This window comes from Herpailurus yagouaroundi, unplaced genomic scaffold (genome assembly GCF_014898765.1).
Source record: "Herpailurus yagouaroundi ecotype Mexico unplaced genomic scaffold, PumYag 196, whole genome shotgun sequence".
Taxonomy (NCBI): domain Eukaryota; kingdom Metazoa; phylum Chordata; class Mammalia; order Carnivora; family Felidae; genus Herpailurus; species Herpailurus yagouaroundi.
Genome location: NW_024412427.1, coordinates 15655516 through 15670619, shown reverse-complemented (window position 1 = coordinate 15670619; position 15104 = coordinate 15655516). Strand labels below are relative to the sequence as shown.

The following is a 15104-nucleotide window of genomic DNA, read 5'->3' as shown; positions in this document are numbered from 1 at the left end:
AGCTTCTCCGTCTATTAAACTTAAGTGGGGAGCAGGGGGAGGCTGCACAATAGTTCATCCCAACTCAAGCCTCCGATCCCTGAACTGGCCAGATACAGCTCACAACTATTGTCCTCACTAGCAGTCAGAGCCTGGGGCACTTTGCAGGGCTACATGCCCCATCTTATCTTATGTCAAGGTCATCTATTTCTCCTACCTGAAGGAATCACCCCTATAGGAGCTAAAACTGTGCCCTGCAAAATAGCACAAATCCCAACCGTGGCTGTGCAAATGGAGCCCCGATCTCAATCAGTTGCGACAACCCCACGATTCTAACCCACATTCAGGTCTCTCTTCCAATGACAACCATCATCTTACTCCAGGGCAAACTTGAATTCTAAGAGCTTTTTTATAAGCGGAAGGGAGGAGATGTGATGGTGTGAAATACGACGAAACCTGGTCTAGCCGACCCTTTCTGGGCTCTGACCCGGCACTGTCTCCTACTGAGCTTTAGGGAGCACTCTTTCTTGGTGGGCAGTGGGGACGAACTGGCCTGGCATCTGGAAAGTGCTCAGGGGTTTTGGAAAGGACTAACCTGGTGACTCAATCCAGAAAGTTCACGGAGAACACTGCAGATGTGACCAGGCTCAACTCGGCACTCAGCACCACCAACTAGCCCTCTGAGGGTGATGAAGGGGAAGGAAGGGACTAAGAACCAACCTGGGTGACTGACGGCTCTGTGCCCAATGTGACCCCTGGGATTAGCAGCACCCCCTCATCGCCTCATCTCGAGCATTCAGCGAATTTAAGAGGAGCTCGTTTCCAACCTGCCCTCGTAAGAACAAGAAGGTAGGAGGGAGGGAGGAATACACCTGCAACTTAACTTAGGACGGTGGAGAAATGACTTAACCCCCGGCGGAGTCGCAAAGGTGAACCAAAATGCTACTGTGTCCCCCTGGCGTATCTGGCGGTCGACCTTCTCTTCCCTTCCCACAAAACTAGGCTGGACGACGTGAGCTTAATTCGCATCTGACCAATCCACCAGCCAGCACGTGTGTCTGCTGCCACGCAGCTCCCCAGATTTAGGAGCTCCTTGTGCTTCCACATCCGGCCAGCTGTCCTGCCAACCGCCTGCCCTGAAGACCCAGGCACCGTTCCATCCTCACGGCTACTCAATTTCAGGTTCAACGACATCCCTCATGGTGGGAATAAACTAATTGGTGCGTCTGGTCTCCCAGGCCCCAGTTCAACTCAACTCGCACGTGCCGGAAGTTCTTAATTGCTGCGCTGCGCTGCTCTGCCCCGCGGGTATCTGCCTCCCAGATGCCTACTAAGTCAAGGCCAAATTCCAGGGTCCCTGGTGCCACCTGATTTCTGATTTCATTTCCCTGGCTCACACCTCAGACTCAGGTCCAGGTGAACTCCCACTGCCACTGCTGGGATTTGCCACCTCAGCTCTCCTAGCAGGTCACGGTCTCTCTGGTTACCACCGGTCTGCCGTCTCCGCGACCCCAAACCAGGGGAGGTTCTCAAAGGCGCTAGGCTGCCTGTCTTCAGGTCCTCTGCAGAGGCTAGTCCTTTTCCCTGCAACGCTCCCCTGACCCCCAATTCCCCAACTCCCCTAAAAGGCTCATTTCCCTTCCTATCAGTTCTCCTTTGTGGCAAAGCAACTATGGTTAAGTACCGATCAATGTTTCTCTCCCCAACTAAGCTGCAGAATTCATGGGGATGGGGCCATTTTCTGAATTTGCTGACCACTGCCACCCCAGGGCCCAGCACAGCGCTCAAACGAGAGCCCGAATCAATCTCCTTAAATAAGCGAAGACTTCCGCATAAGACTATTCACTCGCACGTCATTCACAGTATCTAAAATGGAGAAAACCCATCAGATGTCTAAAGCAGGAGAAAGGTTACGTTATGGCACGTGTAACGGAATGCCAATGTTGGAAAACTGTACTTTCAAAGGATCACATGGGGAAGTGCTCAGATTAGCGCCGAAAGGGCAGGAAACAAAGCGGTGCCTAAATATAGCACGCTCTAAACCGTGCAGAATTGCACGTGTGACCAGGAGGGTACCATCAGGGGTAGCGTGTATTCTCTGAAAAAAACTGTCCGTACCTCTTGCACATTTATTGATCAATGGATGAGGAAAAGGGATTTCTAAAAAACCTCGAGACGCCGCTCAAATGCAACGTCCACTCGGAAAACCTCGCTAGACTTTCGGGCTCTTTCTTCCTACACCCCACAGATCTCCTCCTCGTGACCTGTGGGGGGTGGGGGCAGGGGGGGTCTCTGATCACAAGCACTTTGTGGTCTTTCACCCTACAATCTGCCCCTCCCCCCCCCAACTCCACAGGGCTCCCTCAAGGGCCCAGGATGAAGGATCCAGTCCAGGAAGCGTGCATGCAGAGCAAAAAGAGTACACTCACCTAGTTTCAAAACACTCAAGATGCTTTGCCCTGAATTTTAAGCAGCACATGTGACCTGGTCCATTCTGGTTTCAAGTTCAAAGGCATCAGGCCGGTCCTGTGGGTTAGCAGCTAACATATCTTTCAAGAGCTGCTTGATCCCCTCAGACATGGAAGTCCTGCGTTTCTGGGGGATGTGCAACTCCATCTTTGGGTTTTCTAGCAGCGCCTCGCCAACAGGGACGATTTCGGTCCCCTGTTTGATATAGGTCCCCAGGAGCTCCTTCTTGGTCTCAGAGTCAATAAAAGTGATTCTTTCTATCATTGCCCAGATGATAATGCCCAGGGCAAAGATGTCGGCCTTGGCTGTGTAGTGTCCCTCCCAGACTTCGGGGGCCATGTAGAAGTCGGAGCCGCAGGCTGAGGACAGCCAGTATTTATTCACATTCACATTTTTGTGGTCTTGATGGCCCTCTTTTCCTCGGGGGGCTAACCCAGCACAGACCTTGCTTAGTCCAAAGTCTGCCACCTTGAGGATGGGGGTGCCAGACCGCTCCGTGATGAGGATGTTGTCTGGCTTTAGGTCCCTGTGCACGATGTGGTTTTTGTGCAGGAAGGCAATGGCGCTCGTGAGCTGTAGCATGAAGCTTTTGTTGGTAGCTGGGTCCGGCCTCCGGGACAGGACGTACTGATTCAGGTCTCCACCTTCACAGAACTCCATGACAAACCAGAGATAGCAGGGCTCCTCAGCATAACCCAGGATCCTTTCTCCTAAATCAAAGAAGACCGGAAAGAATTTGAGTGCCACGGACACATTCGCGTCACCGGTAAGGCGACAGGCACGCGGCTCGGGAAGGGAAGAGTGACACGGGTAACAACGCTCCGGTCCAAGAGGACCCGCCAAACTGGCACTGAGCCAACACCGCACAAGCAGGCCCATCTCTAAGCACACAGGAGGAAATCAGGGTCAACAAGGTAGGAGCGGCACGGGCTGCAGGGGCGGGTGTTAGACACCTGGCTCTGGAATCACCCGGTGCCTGGGTACCAAGGGGCTTACTGCTGGCTGGTTGGATGAATAACCAGGAGGCAACTGCCCTCGGTCCACTTGTCCAAGTTTGCTTCCGCTGCTTCACCTGTAAACGGCCACATGTAATCACTCGCAGAATACCTATACCGGCACCTGCCATTCAATGCGGTATTTACCACCGCCCAGGAGGTGGGAGGAAATAGCCCCATCTTACGAGATGAAGAATCTGAGGCTCACAGAGACTTAAGAGTCCAGGGACTCAAATGCGTGACTAGGAAGCCATGGTATCTCATTACCGTGCCTCCAGACAGCAGCACGCCCCCACAGCTTGCGGGGCTGCGGGCCAGACAAGGGCAAGTGTGCACGGAGGCCATCCACGGTCTGTTCGTCCCCTCCAAGCGAAGGACCTTTCCCCCCACCCTGCTCTCCTATAACCGGTGAGGCTCTTGTCAATGCACTTAGAATGGCACCACAATTTTATTTCAGAGGCATACTCCAACCAGAGTTTCCTGCTCACCCACATCTGCCCAGCACAAGCTAGTTATATAACAGGCCCCTGTCTCCAGAAAGTTTAGCTTCAGGGACATAACAGGTATCTAGAACGGCAAGCATCTTAAGCATCTGCATCGAAGTCAACTTTTACGAACAGGGAAGGGTGGGTGGGAGTTGCCAGACCTGGGAGTCAGGAGGGAGGCGGAAGACTGGAGTTACACCTAAAGGACAGGCAGATCAGTGGGGATAAGCAAGAGAATTCTAGGCTTCGAGACGGGATGGATAATGGAACACAGGAACAAACGGACCAGAGGCGTAAACAGGAAGTCTGGAGGAACAGTGGGGTCCAAAGTAGACGAAGGGGTTAGAATCAAACTGTGTCGGCCGGAAACTCCGGCTCTGCCTTTCCAGAAGTCTTTCCTTTGGACCCAAAGAAACTCCAGGAAAGTTGGTGATTGCCATCTACCGACAAATCCCAATGTTCTTTATAAAGCAATCAATGGCCCATGGAGTCCTTTGGTGGAAGTTACTTGAGGACTGGAACTGCCCCCAGAGTCTAAAGAGGCAGATGGCTTATGTTGCTGATGAAAAGGCTGGGCCCACTGGGGGTGGGCATATGGGTCATTCATGATGCCTACCAGTGTCCCCACTCCCCCAGAAAGCAAGAGTCACACCTCTTCACGCAGCCTCCACCAAGGCAGAGTCCCCCAGAAGCCGCCACTCTGGGCGCTCTAGGGTGAGGCAAGACCGATAGATGAACAAGGCAAAAGCTCTAGGTTTTTGACCACGATCGGTCAGACCACACTTCCCCTGTAATTATATAATTTGTTTAGATTACTCACAATCAAAGCAATACAGGTAGAACCAGTTTAGGGCAGATGGGTGTTGTTGTTATTATTATTTTTTTAAATTAGCTTCTTCCCACCTCCTCATCCTCTTTCTAGGTCACTGGCTCTGGTGGGCTGAGGTTCTTTATCTGAAAACACTGCAAGATGATGCAGTGATCTGAAGCCCAAATCAATCCAGGCTCCAGAGTAAAGACTCATAAAAAGGAGGGCAAGAGAGGTTTACTGGTGGTACAGCCAGAAAGGAAGCGATTAAAAAGCCATCAAATTCCCTCGGCAAGGGCGACCATCAGAAAACAGTGAAACTTTTTCACTGAAAGTGGGGAAATAGAGGGTGGGGAATGGTGATTACTTTATATACAAAGTTGGTAACCACGGCAACTAAAGGCAAAAGGAAACAAGTCGGCAAAACAGACTACACTGTAGGTCCAGGTTGGAAGAACCCGGGGGGGGGGGGGGGGGGGAGAAAAGGGTAGTAAGTGCCCTAAGCCGGGAATGGGGGGGGAGGGGAGGGGGGTAGCCGGGCCCCAGGACTGAAGAGCTAGCACTGGGGGAATGATCGAAGCCCAGAAGGTGCTACAGGGGGAGCTGCTGGATGAGAGGTCAGGACGAAGCAGTCTCGGAATCAGACACAGACAGCACCAGCGAGCATGACAGAATGGAAAACTGGGGAAGGCGGCTACTTGTCCCAGACGCAAGAAGCCATTTCCCTGCACAGGCACGGGGCCGTGGGCTCCTTTCGTAAGAAAACCACAGCATGTGTTTTCACGCAGGAATCCCCAGCTACCTACTCATAAACATAAGAGAGGCATGTGAGAATTCCAGTCCTTTCCTCCGGGAAGACTGCCTACCTGAGCCCCTACCTACCTCACAGCAAGAGGGAGGAGGGAGGGCACAGGGCACTTGATGCATTTTTGTGGAGATGCAAGGCCGGGCAAAGAAATGGGAAGGGTTAGGAGGGGAGACTTAGAAGATGAGGAGTCTGGTTTAGACACCAGCTCTGCCCACTGGTTAACTAGGTGGTTCATTAGTTCAATGGAAAACAAGGAGGGCCGGAGATACCATGGAAAGATGGCTAGAACCGTGGGCAAAGGTTGGGAGAGATGGCCGAACCCCTCTGAGCCTCTGCATCGTCTGCCAAACGAGAGGGACACCTACAGCACATATTCCTGGGAGTTAAGTCTCAGGCAAAAAATACACTTCGCAGAGCCTAAGATACTTTGGGGAAAGGACATCCTAACCATCAGTAACATCCCTCCTGGGCCTCAGCCAAGTCCGAGGAAGCCACCGATTCCAATAACCCCGGTGCTGTAGGCCAGAGTGAAGCTCCCACATGTTAGCACCCTGGACTCAGAAAATGAAAAGTGGAAGATTCTGTCGTGTTGCTCAGGTTCTTACGAGCCAAACCCATGTTCTAGCCAGACCAGACGGTTTTGAGGTGCTCTCTCCCTATAAGACCTCCCCTCTTCCCAGATCTCTGCAGGTGCATCTGAACGCGTACCTTTGGGTCCTGCCTGAATGCCAACCGACTGGATGCCTGCCTGATCCCCCAGTAACTTCCTTCTTCCCACCGGCCACCGCCCTAGCCTTGTAATTTACCAGCCCTAGCCTTGTAATTTACCAAGGTGACTGCACACCGGGAAGGAAAAAGGCTCAAACCTCCAGGGATTACCAAGCACGGATTCCCGGAGACACATTGCTGGGGTCCACCAGTTAGCAGGAGGCTTATGAAGGTCAGGTGACCCAAGGAAGCTTCGGCACCCGTCCAACTCCCGGCGGGCCCTGCGGTCACCAAGCCACCCCATGCTTATCCCCAATTTCAAGACGTATAAGTGGCATACACATGCGCCGTCTAGTAGAAACCCCATTTGAAGCTTACAGCTCTTTGAGTGGATAGAAACGAAAGTAAATTTTTTAATTCCTTTGGTGCAGCCTGACAGTTCTGTAAGGTGAGGAGTTAAAAATTTAGCTTCCCCAAGGCGGGAGAAAAGACTGGTACCTGGAACTGTTCAGGATTTGGGAGAGGCCACTGGGCTCTGGGTCCCAGGCACCATTAAACGTCAACGTGGGAGCAGTCTCATCTCTCCGGACACTGTTTTATAAGGTGGGGAAACTAAGAGGAAGGTTAAGTAACTTGCCCAAGATCCCCGAAATGACTGGTTGGGTAAGATGTGAACCTCCATTGCCAACTCCTTCCACCACCCAAGGCTGTCGCCTGGGTCCCAAGAAATGCAGCTTGATTAAAGCGAGACAGGCCCACTTTCAGGATAGTTGGGTTGCCTTCCCCTCAAGGCCAACAGCCAGGAGACCACCACGTAAACTCTACGTCAAAACGTATGCTAAGCCACAGCTCACAGGAAGACAGAGAAAATGGGAGAAAAAAAGTCAAGCAGGTGTCTCCTATCTCATTACTCAGGGGGATAGGTACTGTTGGCATCTCCCAACAAAAATGGGGCCTGCTTTGTTCAGAGACTTGAGGCCAGTAGGCTCAGCATAAGGGTAAGTTAGCGTGAGCTCTGGGACAGCAGAAACCTCCTAGAAAGGGATACAAAATCCCCAGGGATTTAGAAGCCTCTACCCAAAGCTGCCTCCAGAAGTTGGATCTCCTTGCTCTAGTCCATTCCATTTAAACATTTCCTGGGCACACACTGCTGGTCAGACACCGGCCCCGAGATAACCAGTGGTCTCTGCCCTCACAAGGGATTCTGGTCTTTCGATGCAGAATGACCAACCGCAGCTAAGAGAGCAAGGAATAGGCCACAGTTGTGCCCGAGGAAGCGAAGCGGGAAGGGTGGTTAGGAGAGAAGAAAGGCAGGCTGCAATCACTCAAGAGCGACCCCTGAGCTGGGTCTCCAAGGATGTAGAACGAACACATCGCACAGGGCGGGTGTGAGCTTGCAGCGAGGGACCCAAGAAATCTGGGGGTCAACGCAGAAAACGGAGGAGGAGGTGGGCAGCAATGAGGCTGGGAAGGATGCCTGAGTTGGGTCCGAAGAACCGGTGTCTGGCCGACTGAAGGATTTGAACTTCGGCTCTAAGAAACAGGCAATAAAGGGGCGCCTGGGTGGCTCAGTCGGTCGGGCGACCGACTTCGGCTCAGGTCATGCTCTCACAGTCCGTGAGTTCGAGCCCGCATCGGGCTCTGTGCGGACAGCTCGGAGCCTGGAGCCTGCTTTGGATTCTGTGTCTCCTTCTCTCTCTGCCCCTCCCCTGTTCATGCTCTGTCTCAAAAATAAATAAAAACATTAAAAAAAAAAAAAAAAAAAAAAAAGAAGCCATAAAAGTTGTTGGCATATTTTAGAAGGATATACTGCTTCCTGAATCTTAAGTCACTGATTTGGAGATACACTGTTTACGTTAAGACATACAGGCTGCTGACAACCCTACCACACGCGACTGTTGAAGCTGGGTTCTGACCGCCAAGATGGCAGGGGAGGGGAGAGAAGGGCACGGAGGGGGAGAGGGGGAGGTCTCGGGAGGTTTAGAATCAACAGAACTTAGGAACATCACCCGTCCTCCGTGATGGAAAGGAAGAACTGAGAGAGAGCTCTGGCCAACCCTCTTCTTACTCCGAACCCCTATCTACTTAGACCATAACTGTATCCCCATTTCCGGGTGAGGACACTAAGGCTCACGATTACATTACTTGCCTGTGGTCTCACAGCTAGTAAGAGGCAGGGCCCAGTCTCTACAGCCTGGATTCCTTTTTAAGTTTAGTTTTGAGGGAGAGAGAAAGACAGAGTACGCGTGGGGGAGGGACAGAGAGAGAAAGAGAAAGACAAAGAGAAAGAGAGAGAGAGAGAGAGAGAGAGAGACAGACAGACAGACAGACGGACACGGAATCCGAAGCAGGCTCCGGGGTCCGAGCTGAATGGAACCCCTAGCCGTTCTACACCCCCTGTGGCGCAAGGTCCCTGTTAAGTTCAGGAACGTATGCCCCCAAGGAGTTTAACGTTCACCAAGTCCCTAGTGTTGATAGACCAACCACGCAATTTTCAGCGGAGCACTAATTAGGATTTTGACAAGTCTTCAAGATGCTCCATCCATGCGACATAAAAAATCTCACTCTAGGACTGGATGGGGCGCCAGGGGTGGCCCAGCCGGTTGCACACGTCCCACTTCGGTTCAGGCTGCATCTCGCGATCCATGGGTTCGAGCCCCACTCTGGGCTCTGTGCTGACAGCTCAGAGCCTGGAGCCTGCTTCGGATTCTGTGTCCCCCCCGCCTTCCCCCCCGCCCCCCCAACTCTCAAAAAATGAATAAAAGTTAAAAAAAAAAAAAAAGTGAAGGACTGGAAACAAGAGCCCAAGAAGGGTTAGTGGATAATTATGGTATTGCCGCTTGGCTGAATGCTTTCAAGCGTCGTGTTATACTTCTAATTTACTTAAATAAGTCAAAAGAGGAGGTCACATACCACGTCGGATGCCAAGTTTAATACAAAATTTTAAAAATAGAAAGTTGTAATTTTTTCTAAGAAAAAGGGTTAGGAAAAAAAAAAATCGAGAAAGATGAACTCCCAGTCTCAATGACCTTGGGCTGTGTCAGGTTACTATAAGGAGGCTGGGTCCAGTATCAACACACAGGGTGTGTTCAAAGTACTACTTCACAAGATTAGTCAAATGTCATTGTGCTCTGGACAATCAACCCCTGATGGTGGCTGCCAAGACAGGACACAGCATCCTACAGAGGCCAAGAGGCCAAGAACCCAAGAAGCCGCAGGCCTAACAGAAAAGGACAAGGGCTGTGGAGCCAGCCAGGCCCAGGGTCGACGCCCCCACTCTTCCACTTACATGGCTATGTGACCTCTGGGCGAGTGTTGTAAGACCCTATGAGTTGGTTTCATTTCCATCAACTGGGAGACCTCTACCTCCTGAGGCTATTGGAAGGCTTAACTGTGACACAGGAAGCATTCTGCAAGGTACCCGGATGCCAGAACAGACAACTACTGGGCGTTAATTATGTTCCTGTGTCTGGACACCACTGGTGGCCCTCTGACAGTCATAAGGCAGCGTGTCAAGGATGCGGAGACTGGAAAGAGCATCTGGATGTAAATCTACAGCGGACCCTTCGCTGATAGTGCTGGACGAGTTACTTGACCTTCACAGATCCGGATTTTTCCACGTAGGAGACCCGGCTACAAACACACACACACTTGCAAGTGGGAGGATTAAAGGAGACAAGGAGCATGAAAATACTGAGGCCGGCTCTTAGTTCTGGAACATTAGAGGGGTCTTGTTAGAATGCAGACTCCACCAGCCAGGCAGGGAGTGGGAAATAACCCTTGGCGGCCAACTCCTTCCTCTCTCCACCCGTGGGGGCCTTACCGCTTCCCCACGCCTCACCTCTTGCCAAGATTGCTTCTGTTTGCCCTTTCACAGCTCCTCCCCTTCCCTCCCCTAAACACAGTCCACCTTCCTGGCCGCCACTCATCTAGAGCCCCTCTCACAGGCCATCCTGAGGTAACCTCTGCTGTGCTCTGTTTATCTCCTCCATTAGACTGGGCGCTCATGGCGGAAGGAAACCAAGTCTCTGGCCTCCTCACGGTGTGCCTCACACACAGTAGGTGCTCAGTAATTGGGCGAAATGAAGCCAGATGAGAACTGTGAGAGGCCTACAACAACAGCAAGGAAAGTTCCAGTAGGAAGCATGCAGAATATGTACACTAAAGACAACTAGGTAAGGGTCCAGAATTCTGGAGTCACTAAGGACTCTACCAAAGGCCAAGTCGGAGTTGAAAGTGAACGGATGTTTTATAGGGGGTTGAGCAATTCTTAGGAATTTCCACTATAAAAAGCCTACCCAGTGCAACTCAATTAGCCAAAACCCTCGATTAAGCAAGGGCTGTTCCCGTCTCCCGAGGCCGATATCTACAATTCCCAGTGCACACAGAAGGCAGTCAGTAGTGAGGGAAGTCTGCGCGGTTGTCTCCGGACGTTCAAGAGCAGACCAGAAGGGAGGTAACAGGGTCCCCGGCAGCTGAGACACGGGGGTGGCCCCAGTAGAAGTCAGCAGTGCCAAGTACTGATTAGTACATAATTAAAAACAAACAGTAGCCATTAGTTTCGGAGTAAAATGTGATTATGCCCATTTAACCACCAAGAAAAACAGAAGCGCACCCAGAACTTAAGCCACCTGTCCCAAGAGCGCGGCACAGCTGGTCAGGAGAATGGAGTCGAGCCCTAACGCCCGTGCTTGGTTACTTGCACCACGCAAGTTCACAAACTTCCAGTCTCCCCACTGGTAAAACGGGTAACTGCAGGACTCACTTCTACAGTAGAGAATTCAGAGTTGCTTTCTAGGGGTCTGGCCTAAGGTTTTCCTAGGCACTCAACAGGCTGGGGCGGGGGCAGCTAAGACCCTGGCTTCCCATCCCACAGGAAATCTGGCCTCATCTTACTTACTCTAGTCTACCTTCTCTGTTTCCCCCGTGTCTCCCCACTCCAGAGGGAACCTCTGCCGTTTGCTAGGCTACCCATCACTCATGGCCTTGAACTGCGGTCACTTGGGCCTGTGTCTTCTGCACGCCCCACGGAGGGAACTTTGCAAAGCCTCTCCCAATGCAGTGCCTGACTCACCGTCACCACTGGGCGAAGATGCACAGACAAGACTTCCCAAGGACCTAGATTCCCACCCCTGTGAAGCCACCTAAAGATCTCTTAATACAGTAAACAAGAAAGTTGGCGAAGCAGAACTTGTGTCTTACCAAGACGGCACAAGCCAGACCCCCAGCTTTTCCAAACTTATTTGGTTTCACAAGCCTTGGGTTCGTCCTGGAGATTATATATTATATATATAAACATATATGTTTATATATATATTTATAAATATAAACTTATTTGCATATATAAATTATATATATATTTATATAAATATATTTATATATATAAATTATATATATAAATGTATATATATATATAAATATATTTATATATACATCACTTGTTGCTGTTTGTCAGAAGGATCAGCATGTGCATTAGAGTGTGCCAGAATTTGAGTTTAGGTTGACAGTGAGTCTTTTTTTTTTCTTTTTTTTAAATTTTTTTTTTCAACGTTTATCTATTTTTGGGACAGAGAGAGACAGAGCATGAACGGGGGAGGGGCAGAGAGAGAGGGAGACACAGAATCGGAAACAGGCTCCAGGCTTTGAGCCATCAGCCCAGAGCCCGACGCGGGGCTCGAACTCACGGACCGCGAGATCGTGACCTGGCTGAAGTCGGACGCTTAACCGACTGCGCCACCCAGGCTCCCCGACAGTGAATCTTAAATCTTAAGACTTGTCTGCCGTCTCCTAAGCGGCAGCCACCTTGAACTTAGTTTTAGGTGCATTTGGGACAGGGTCCTTTGGCAATGGAAACGGGATAAAAGCAAGCTGTTGATGTTTTAACTCCTGTTTTTTGTGAAAAGTACTCAAAAAGCTAAACAAAGACATCAACTCATCAGCCAAATAATTTACAGGATTGTTAATCTGGTTTAAAAAAGCCTGGGAGGCTGGTTTGAATGCTACCACTAACTCTGTAGGGGGGCAAATCCTCATTTCTAGGCTTGTTTCCGTCCACGGACTCTGAAACTTCTGTTCTCTACTTAACACAGAGACTTGTTTGGTCCATGTTCAGAGAGAAGGGAACGACATAAGACATAGAAGCTACCAAAACAAGTTGGACAGAACCAAGAACTACATTTTCTCTTTTCGACATTGGATTTATAGGTCAAATGATTAAGACTGTAGAGATGCCTACTGTGTATTCACCAGACAGCAGATACCGAAGAGGGAAAAAACCCAAACCATTCTCTATTTGGCCAACTGTGAAATAAATCCCCTTTCTTTACCGATCTACACGGTCCTACGCATCCTTCTTTCAAGCCTACCTTCTCCACCAACTCCTGGCTAACTCTAGATTATCATTCCTGTTAATCCTGTGCAACACTCTGTAGAAAGCCCTCGTTAACCAACTTACCTTTTCCTCAGGTGACCCTGATTAGCACTTAAAGTCTTCTACAGGTCCTCAAACTTTCCCAATTTTGGTTGCTTTGGGGGCAAAGATTGTCCTTGCGCCGCCCCCCCCCCCCCCCGCAATCCCCAAAATGCTACTTATGGGGACTAAGTAAAATTATGCAGATTTGGTTCAATTGAGGCTTTAAAATCAGATTAACACTTTTTTGGCCTATTTCAAAATTAGTCTAAATTGCAGGAGACTGGGCAAAAGGTGACCGCAGAAGAGTTTGTTTAATGACAGGGTTGAACCAGATTATCTGTAAGATTCCTTCCAGCTCGGACATTTCTGAGTGATAACAGCATACTGCAGCGCCCCAGGGCAGTTTAAGACTGCAAATTTTGGAAGCTGAAGGCAAGGAAAGCTTAACTTAGAGTAAAGTGGGCCTTTTTGTTCTTTACTTTAATACTAATAGCAGAAAACAATGCCTATTTACAGCTTGCTAAATTTACATTTGACATGTAAATGTCAATGTTAGTTTCAACAGCTAGGTTGTCTACATTTCCTTTATTGCTCTGAGCCCAGAGGGTTGCCCGACCCACAGTAGAGGCTCCCACACTTTATAGAAGACTCCCTACAACTGAAAGGGACAATTAAAGTGTGTGCCCTAAAGCAAAATTAATTTCCTTTCTCTAGACCGGTTTTAATTCACACAAAGAGGTAGAAGATACCAGTTTTTCCCTCCACCTGGTGTTATGGACAACGCAAACAACAGGATGGGTTCCATGGTCAGACAAGTTTTTCAGAAACTTGAACATGAACACAGTGAATCTCAAGAGGGATGATGACAGAGAATTCAAAGTGTGGACTGAACTTGCTGAGGCTGCTAGTTCCTCCTGACCTGAGCACTTAGGGACATTCCCAGAGTGCACCGCAAGCTTCAGGACATAGGCACACTTATCTTACGGATAGAGGAATGCTCCCCACAGGTTTTAAACAACTTGTTGTAGGTCTCATGTAGTGAGTTCAGACAAGCCAGGACTGAAAGCGAGCCTAACGCCAAAGCCTATGGTATTAACCACCAGACTAGGCTGCGGCCGTTTACCATGGAGTTTTGACAAATCCGACATGCGAGAGAATTCGAACAGTATCTATAGGCAAGGAGAGGAAGTCAAGACTCCACACCCAGGTGGAAACTTCGAGACTGGCGTCGCTGAACTGAGGGTAGAAGGGGACCGCTGGCAAAGTGTGAAATCCCACATCCCAAGGCAGTCCTGTATTATGGAAATCCAGACTATCCAGGGGAGAAGACAGCCTCAGAACGGAAGCGAAGAGGGAGCAGAACACAGGTAAGCTCAAATCTCCTGGAAAGTCTTTTCAAAACAAATGTCTTTACCCTGGGGAGACAGGGTGGGCTTTTTAAGGTGGGAGGCAGGGCTGGGCATAAAAAGTGAAAACCTGTTTTGAAAAATAGGACCCCAGGTGATACAGATCATGTCCCTCAACCCACTGTCAAACAACTGAAATGGGACAGAGTTCTCTGGGGATGGGCTGTAGGAGATTAAAATCAGGCAAAAGCTTCAAATAAAATGCGCTATCCAGCCCCACCCCAAATCCTACCCATTCTTAAAGGTCACTTCCACCTTTTTCTCTGGGGGAAGTGAGGGCATCGTTACCCATTTCAAAGAATCTAGGCCTTGAATCAAGACACATCTGGGTTCACTGTCACTTAAGCTCTGAAAAACTGTAAAGAAACCCAACTTTCCTGTACAAGCTGATTAACCTCATCAACTTCTATTTGTTCACCTCTAATCCTTAGTTTCTTCATTTATAGAGAGAGGAAAGGGTTTACCTTTAAAATTACCCAAAGTCTAGGGGCGCCTGGGTGGCGCAGTCGGTTAAGCGTCCGGCTTCAGCCAGGTCACGATCTCCCGGTCCGTGAGTTCGAGCCCCGCGTCGGGCTCTGGGCTGATGGCTCAGAGCCTGGAGCCTGCTTCCCATTCTGTGTCTCCCTCTCTCTCTGCCCCTTCCCCGTTCATGCTCTGTCTCTCTCTGTCCCCAAAATAAATAAACGTTGAAAAAAAAATTTTTTTTAATTACCCAAAGTCTAGGACCTAGCTAGGACTCAGATTGGTGACCTCTCCCTTGAGAAGGTCTCCTAAGACCTTTCTAGCCCAGCTGCCCTCTCCTCTCTGAAGAGATTCTTGGCTACTTGTAGTCTGAACAAACCTGAACACTCAGCATGAACTCACGCCCTAACAGCAGCTAAAACCCAAAAATTAGGATTAGCCCTCCCATGACTGCAAAGTTCCTTTGCCTCCCTGGGGCCCCATCTTCACTATGAAGAAAAATACCCAAGACAGCCAGTCTTAGGGAGTTAAGAAAAAGATTAAGTATGTAAAACAGAGGAAAGGAGGAAAAA

General features: G+C 49.8%; 1 protein-coding gene across 3 annotated transcripts in view; it reads right to left on the bottom strand.

Moving 5' to 3' along the window:
* Positions 1-15104, bottom strand: part of STK35 (serine/threonine kinase 35) — a 43371-nt gene that overhangs the window by 26104 nt on the left and 2163 nt on the right. For 2 of the 3 annotated variants that reach the window (XM_040447488.1, XM_040447490.1), the window contains exon 3: positions 2409-3158. In XM_040447488.1, coding sequence (XP_040303422.1) covers positions 2446-3158 — 713 coding nt within the window. In that variant the 3' untranslated portion in view covers positions 2409-2445. Of the gene's footprint in view, positions 1-2094; positions 2244-2408; positions 3159-15104 lie in introns of those variants that run through there. The other variant, XM_040447489.1, reaches the window with a different exon arrangement.